Source organism: Pseudozyma hubeiensis, assembly GCF_000403515.1.
Source record: "Pseudozyma hubeiensis SY62 DNA, scaffold: PHS57, whole genome shotgun sequence".
In the NCBI taxonomy this organism is placed as follows: domain Eukaryota; kingdom Fungi; phylum Basidiomycota; class Ustilaginomycetes; order Ustilaginales; family Ustilaginaceae; genus Pseudozyma; species Pseudozyma hubeiensis.
The window spans coordinates 339,952-347,632 of NW_012133839.1; the positions used below are offsets into that span (position 1 = coordinate 339,952).

At 57.0% G+C, this 7,681-nt stretch overlaps 2 protein-coding genes across 2 annotated transcripts; both read right to left on the reverse strand.

Moving 5' to 3' along the window:
• Positions 1 to 411: 411 nt before the first annotated feature.
• Positions 412 to 4,179, reverse strand: PHSY_006006 (hypothetical protein; the record flags this gene model as incomplete). Its single annotated transcript, XM_012336609.1, has 2 exons — positions 412 to 3,344; positions 4,050 to 4,179. 2 exons carry the CDS (start codon positions 4,177 to 4,179, stop codon positions 412 to 414), a joined length of 3,063 nt encoding a protein of 1,020 aa, XP_012191999.1.
• A 607-nt stretch (positions 4,180 to 4,786) lies between these two features.
• PHSY_006007 (potential mitochondrial Complex I, NUAM_75kd subunit fragment) lies at positions 4,787 to 7,042 on the reverse strand (the record flags this gene model as incomplete). The annotated part of the gene is made up of 1 exon (XM_012336610.1): positions 4,787 to 7,042. The coding sequence occupies one exon, from the start codon at positions 7,040 to 7,042 to the stop codon at positions 4,787 to 4,789; it is 2,256 nt and encodes a 751-aa protein (XP_012192000.1).
• Between the last annotated feature and the right edge of the window lie 639 nt (positions 7,043 to 7,681).

Here is a 7,681-nt window from a genome sequence, read left to right on the forward strand (position 1 = left end):
ACCTTTGGCTGTGAAAAGGGGAAAAGAGTGCGGGCCTGTGACTGCGTTTCTCAAGACCTGAGCTCAATGTTGCTGCATCTGTTCACGGCATCACAAAACCCCCCCCCCACACACACGACAGTCGACCACTCGGAAGGAGAAGGAGAAGAGGGAAAAAGCACCATGTCCTTTCCGGCAAAGAAGTTCCTTGTGACATGGAGTGGAGAACGTGTGCTCCTCAAAATCTGAGCTCGGTGTTGCTGCACGATGTATCAAAACAAACACACGCCACAACCGACAATCGTAAGAAAAGAGCTGAGCTTCGCGGCACTATTCATCGACAGACACACACGACAGTCGACACTTGATAGAGGAAAAGCACCATGTCTATTGGTCTACTTGATCGTGACAAGGGTGATTGCGGACAAAATCTCAATGTTCCTGAATGCATTCCAACCCGGACTGTTCGACGCCTCTCACCGGCCCTGCACCCGTCTCCTTCCTGGCATCGCCGCCCGTCTCGCCCGCAAACTTCACCCCCTCATCCGCCGCACCCCGCTCTCCATGCAACTTCCTCCCCTCCTCGGCCCACTCCCTCCTCGCCTCGCGCTCAGCCTCCAACCTCCTCCTCTCCTTCTTCCTCATCTTCCTCAGGGCCTCCTCCTCCAACGCTATGCCCAACAACCTCTCCACCTCCTCCTTCTTCTTGGTCCTGTTGCCGCCCCACCAGATCAACAGCCCCGCCACAGCATTGCAGCTCAAGGAAAACGTAATGATCGTGGCCGTCACCGAGGTGGGTCTGTTCTTATAGTAAATACCCCAGGTCGTACCTCCAAGAGAAGCCTGCAAGCACGAGTGGCAATCGAGCAAGATGACGATAGCCATCATGAGCGATAGCTCAAACGGTCGATGCGTCACCGTCTCGCGATAGCGGTAGAACGTGTGCGATTCGTGGAACTTTCGTTGCTGGTATTCCAGGTTGGCTTGCTGTTTGGGACTGAGAACCACAACGTCTTCGGCATCGCGCGGCAGTTCGGATGCGATCGACGGGTTGCGTTTGAGCTGTCCCAAGGGTATAATGCCGTCCTTGTTCGGATAGGTCTTGTGTTGGGTAGGCGCCGGTGAGCCCTCGCTTGATGCGGATCCATCCGATCTCCTTTTCCTCTGCTCTTCGTCAACCGACCCTTTGCTGTGCTTTTTGCGATGGAAGAAGGCGTGCTTGTGTCGGCGCTCCTTTTTGAGTTCCTCCACCTCGCACGCGCTCTGCCTCGACTGCACGGGATCAAGCAGCGCACCCACTGTTCCGGGTCCCTGTCCGGTCTCGTTGCCAGCACTTGCCTCGTCCGTCGTATTAGCATCTGCTGCATCGGTCGCGTTCCTCTGCTCGCCTGCTTCCGTATTCTGACCGGTCAACTCCTTTCGCAGACCTGTCTTGATCATCATCGTGTTTGTCATCTGCCCAAAGTCGAGTCGAGGTGCAGCGCGAGGCAGCTCGTTCTTGTCCTTGAGTTCGGGCAGGTTCAGCTCCTTCCTTCGCTTGTACGTCAACTTGTGATAGTGGACAATCTGCACCATCCTGTAGGTGTCGACAGCGCGGAAGGGGGCGAAGCCCAGACCTACGGCAGTGAAGAGCGCACACAGGATCTGATCGCAGATCTCGATCCAGTACCTCTGCCTCGCTCTATTGCCGACGTCGATCCATCGAAGCAGGAAGAGACAGATGGCTGTGCCCCAGAAAGTGATGAGGAAGGCGTATGTGGTGATGATGAATCCGTGCGGCGTCTTGACGTACCTCCAAAAGCCTCTGGCAGCGCGTTTGAACTTGGCCTTTTTGGTCAGCAACAGACGAACGTGCTCGTCAAGCTCGTTGCGCTCCTCTTCGTCCATCTGCGCCCACTCCTTGATGTGTTTGCTGCGCTCCTCTTCCGTGGTGGGAGGCACCTCCTTCTTCTTGCGACCGGGCACGAGCGAAGCCATACGACGCATGCTGCCGAACCTGGGAGCGTCCTCTTCCTTGTTCTGTTGCGCCGAGCTTGATCTGAGGCCGAGCTCGATATCTTCAGGCCTCGCTTCGTACTGTGGGGTGGCGCGTGGCGATGGAGGAGCCTGCCGAGCTGCTGCAGACGGCAAGCTGATGGTGGGTCTGCGACTGTAGAGCATGGGTATCGGTGGAAAGAAGATCGAGTTACCGACATTCTGTAGCGCGGTGACGGTAGCTACCTCTGGATCCACGACGTCGAGGTAGTCAACCACCTCATCCTCGTGCATGTCGCTGCTGCTGGAAGAGTCTGTCGAGTCGTGCTGAGCATCAGGATGGTCGTCTCTGGTACGTGATGAAGGCGTCAGAGCTCTTCGCTGCTCCTCGTCGCTGTTGGATTGGCCTTGATCGGACTTGCGTCGTATCAAAGAGTCATACAAACGACGAGATGTGGCCATGAGCCCTTCGTCTGCAACCGTGTTCCGTCGGGCTCGCTTCGTGTTTGGATCCGCATCCGTGTCGGCCTGTTGCGTTGGTGGGCTTATGACAAAAGACGGATTGGGTCGGGCTGCGCTTGGTGTCGTGAGTTGGCTCGAACGCTCCTCTTGAACGTCGGACAGATTACGAGTATTGGATGGATGTAGCGAGAGGCCATCGCTGCCACGGCGGGGATCATTTTGGCGGAACGGGGCGACATCGTCTCGCGAATCGGTGGAGGAGGAACGAGATGAACTTGTGGATACGGAGTTACGATGCTCTTGACGCTTTCTGCGACGTTCCTGCTTGCGCTGGCGGTGATGGCGCATCGCAAGGCCTTCGACGGCACCGGGTCTACGGCTGGATGATCTGTTGGGAATCTGCGGGCTTAGCGAGTCGTCACTCAATCGAATGGGCGGAAAGTCATCTGGAGGAGATCGACTGGATCTGTGCTTGTCGCGTCCACAGTGCTCGCGACGCTCTTCATCGTGAATCGCGCGCCTTGCTGCTTGCATTTCGAGGCGCAGTATCCCATCGTCATCTTCACGTCCAGCGTCGCTGCGTGTCGAGGTTCGCCACGATGCTTCGGCGCCGGGCGTGAGGCGATCCCTTCTAGATGAATCAGCCTCGGCGCCAACGGTTGAAGCCGAGCCTCGACGGAAGCTAAGCGGAGAGAAGTAGTCACCGGTCGCGGGCCGCGCCGATGAGCCGTCGTGGACATTGCTGAAGCGGTCGTCAGCGGCGGGCGTTTGGTCTGGGTAGGGTTCCGCTGTCTCTGTTCTGCGAACGCGAATCGAGGACGGAATGCGATGAATGGTCCTCATCGTGCCGACGAATGTGGGTACTGGGGGAGGATCTGAGTCGTCGCTGCCTTCGGCTATAGTGAGTACTGAGAGCACAGGATTGGAGGCTGACGAGCAAGACAAGGGATGCCGACGGTCTGGTGTCAATCAAGCAAGGCGCACGGAGATGGACATCGGTTTGGCAAAGCGAAATGACAACTCTGTCGAAGCCATCAATGAAGCTGGGTCTGACGCCTGGTGGTCGCCTTCAAGTGCGCTGGCGCGATCAAGTGGTCGGATGGACGGCGTCGTTGATCGAGATGAAAGCAGCGCGGCAGCGTGAAGCGCAGTGTCTAGGATGGTGATGGAAGCAAGTCAACCGGGAAGCGACCGGAAAAGCAGGTTGTGCTGGCAAGGCAAAGGCAATAGACTACGCCGCCGGAGACAAAGGATTCAAGAAATTCAGGGATTCTCCACGCTCCAAATGAGCAGTTGGAAATCAAGCAATCGGAGAACCAAGCTTCCATACCTCACAGCCTCCAGGTGGGCTCTTAAACAGCCCATCGGCAGGAGATCCGAGTTCTGCACTCCGTGTCGACTCTTCCATGGATGCACATATTGCATCCTGCGCCCCTTTCGGATGGGCCGGAGTCTTGATCCCATGACCAAGTGTCATGCCGGCGTAGCCCTGTCTGGAACGGTTTGCTCAAATTCACCCACAGAATCACTACAGGCGATTAGAGCTTTTTTTTCGGAACGTCTTAGCCGGCCTGCCTTGGCATAGAGGCCACCGACCAGCACTCTGGATCGCCAAGCCAGGACGGCCTGCTCACCATCGCTTTGCGGTTCATACTCTCCACCGTCATCACCTTCCATCGCTTTTTGTGCTTCCCTATCTGTCTTATCACAAGCCATGCGATCGAGGTCGGAGATGCGACCATCGCGACGCCCTCTGTTATGCATCACGTCGAGCATCGGTGTATGTTTATCATCGCACTCGGCTGCAGTCAATATTTCGGATTCCAGCCGCCTTGGAAGACAGTGAATCCCTGCAGACTCGATTTCTTGGAAACGATTTTCGATGCGGAGAACCGCAGAGCAACATCGGAAATTCTCCGTCAAAGTTGATTTTCTTGCAAAACAATTTCTGTAATCTAGGCGATTCCGTCATTAGGCATACATTCGGTCTTGTAGCGAAATGACAACGCAACCAAGCGAATTTCGAAACATCGCAACCCGGCGTTCCCTCTCTCGCTTCAAAGAAATCGCCCGAACGCCACTTCCTTTCATTTTGATCCGATCCTGAACATCAGATAACCGTCAGTGTCCATTGTACCGTCGCACAGTTCATATGACTCAAAGCACTTCTTGTCCTCATAGACTGCCAATCTCACTCTGAATCGACTGGTGTCAAGTATCGAGAGCAGTAGAAAAAGGATATGGAAACGATTTGAGATTGCATTCACAATCCCAACGAATCGGGGCCAGAGCCTTGAAAGCGTTGAGCGGGATGAATCTCAGTGAATAAACTAACTACAGATCACATGTGCGTGTATGCTGGAAGGAGGATTTAGTTGAAGGCAGCTAGTGAAGCCTTGCCGTCCACCTTGTCCATTGGCAGTCCCTCGACAAACGCGGCAGTGCACTTGGCCATGGTTGGTGATGCGCGCGAAATGGCGTCAGTCTGGTAGAAGTTCTGGATGGGCCTCAACAAAGGTGCACCCGACACCTTCGACTTGGCCAGCTTGGCGAGCTCTTCCACCGCCAATGGCGCCGATGTCGTCGATGGCTCTGCTACCTCGTATCGAACCAGCGTAGGTGAAATCTCAAACATGCGGTCTCGTACATCCAGGATGTCGTTGTACGGCACCGTCGCGCCCATCACCTCGGAAAGCGCACGGACAATCTTCCAGTCCTCGCGCGCTGCACCTGGTGGCGGCACCGCCGCTCGTGTCACTTGTGTACGTCCCTCGGTGTTGACATATGTCGTGGCCTTCTCCGTGTACGCCGATCCAGGCAAGCAGACGTCGGCAAATTGCGCACCCACATCACCGTGGTGGCCCTGGTAGACTACGAATGCATCGCGCGGGATCGTCTCGGGTGCAATGTCGTCGGCGTTGAGCAGGTAGATGAACTTGGGCGTCGTCTTCGCCGCAGCGGGCGAGGGGGTGAATCCGATGTCGAGCGCACCGGTGCGCGACGCCTGACGCTGGAGCACGTTGTAGCCGTTCCATTCGCCGTTGAGCAGCTTGCCCTTGTTAGCCTTGACCAGCTCGGCCAGGTTGCCGAGGATCGCCTGGCCATCAGGGTGCTCGGCGACGGCGCTTCCGACCACGATCATGGGCCTCTTGGCTTGCTTGAACTTCTTGGCGAAGGCGCCCTTGCCGGCGAGCAGATCCTGCACCGCCTTGGCATCGGTACCGACGTGGTCGTAGTCGTAGGTGAGATCAACCTTCTCGCCGATCAGGCCGACATCGAGCTCGCGATGGAGGTATGCCTTGCGGATGCGCGTGTTGACGATGGCTGCCTCGTGACGGGGGTTGGTGCCCACGAGCAACAGCACATCAGCCTCCTCGATACCGGGGATGGTGGTGTTGAAGGTGTAGTTGGATCGGAAGTCGGAACCGTAGATGGGAGCCTGGTCACCGTTGACCTGGTCGGTGGCGAGGTTGTCCGAGCCGAGCTTGTTAATCAGATCCTTGAGGACGACCATCGACTCGACGTCGGCGAGCGAGCCGGCGACAGCCTTGATCTCGTCACCCTTGGCGCCCGACGAGGCGAGACCCTCAGCGATGGTGGCGAGCGCCTCGGGCCACGAGGCGGGCACGAAGCGGTCACCCTGCTTGATGAGAGGCGTGGTGAGACGCTGGTATTTGAGACCATCGTTGGCAAATCGGGTCTTGTCGTTGATCCACTCCTCGTTGACATCGTCGTTGGTGCGGGGAAGGATGCGCATCACCTGGACACCGCGCGAGTCGACGCGGATGTTGGATCCAACGGCGTCCAGAACATCGACCGACTCGGTCTTCTTGAGCTCCCAGGGACGGGCGTGGAAGGCGTAGGGCTTTGAAGTGAGCGCACCGACGGGGCACAGGTCGATAATGTTGCCCGAAATTTCGGAGTTCATCGTCTTCTCGATGTACATGCCGATCTGGAGGTCGTTGCCACGGCCCGTGGTTCCCATCTCCTGGACACCGGCAACGTCGTTGGCGTAACGGACGCATCGGGTGCACTGAATGCAACGAGTCATGACGGTCTTGACAAGAGGGCCGAGGTTCTTGTCTTCGACGGCACGCTTGCCCTTAATCTCGTGGAAACGCGATCGGTCGGAACCGTATCGCATCGACTGGTCCTGAAGATCGCACTCTCCACCCCAATCGCAAATGGGACAGTCCAACGGGTGGTTGGCGAGCAGGAACTCCATCACACCCTCACGAGCCTTGGCAACGAGGGGAGTGTCGGTGAAGATCTGCTGACCGGGCATGGCTGGGAATGCACAGGAGGCAAGAGGCTTGGGGGCACCCTTGGACTCGACGAGGCACATTCGACAGTTACCGGCAACCATGAGGCGCTCGTGGTAGCAGAAGCGCGGGATCTGAGCGCCGGCCTTCTCGCAAGCCTGGATAAGGGCGGTACCCTGCTCAACTTCGATCTCTTTGCCGTTGATGGTGAGCTTAACCATCTTGGGTGGAGCAGGTGCAGGGGTGGCCTGGCGACGCGAAGCAGAGGTGGCGAACGAAGCAGAAGTGGACGGCAGACGAGTAGCAGCGCTGCCGCGAGGGGCAAGGCGCACTGCCGAGCTGGAAGCAGCCAACGAGCGCAGCATGACGGCGGTGGCAATGTAGAGATGGTGATGCGAAGGAGGTTGCAAGCTGACGTGCCGCTGGCCGGAAAGTGAGTTTACAGCTCCTAGATCAGACAGCGAGGCGCCTGATGTGACTGTCAGGCGTGCGACGGTTGATCAAGAGACGCGGCGAGGAAGGAGGCGGAGGACGATCAAGAAGCAGCTGCTGCCGATGGGGAAGGTGATGATGGTAATCTCGACAAGTTGTCAAGCGCGCCAAAAGAAGAGCCGATTGGCGATGGTCCGCGTTACTTGATTTCAAAGCGCTGAGCAGCCGTGTCCGAAGGGTGCGATCGACGGACGACCATCTTCTCAGCTCGCTCGCCCAGCCTGTCTCTCTTCTAGGCGCACCAGCCAGAAATTGGAAATCTCGCGAGTTTCAGCTGGAATTTCAGCAAAAGGCTGCCTTCCGTGGCCTGCTCTGTCGCCGCCCAATCAAAATGCCGCCGTTTCCCAGACCTATTCGGTTCCGCTCACGATTTTTTGGCACCGTAATTTAGAGAAAACGATAGGCCTAACAATCCTAAAAACAACGTAAATGTTAAGGCTCAACGATCCTCCTTACTTGAGAACGATTGATGCTCTCTCTCTCTCTCTCTCTCTCTCTCTCTCTCTCTCTCT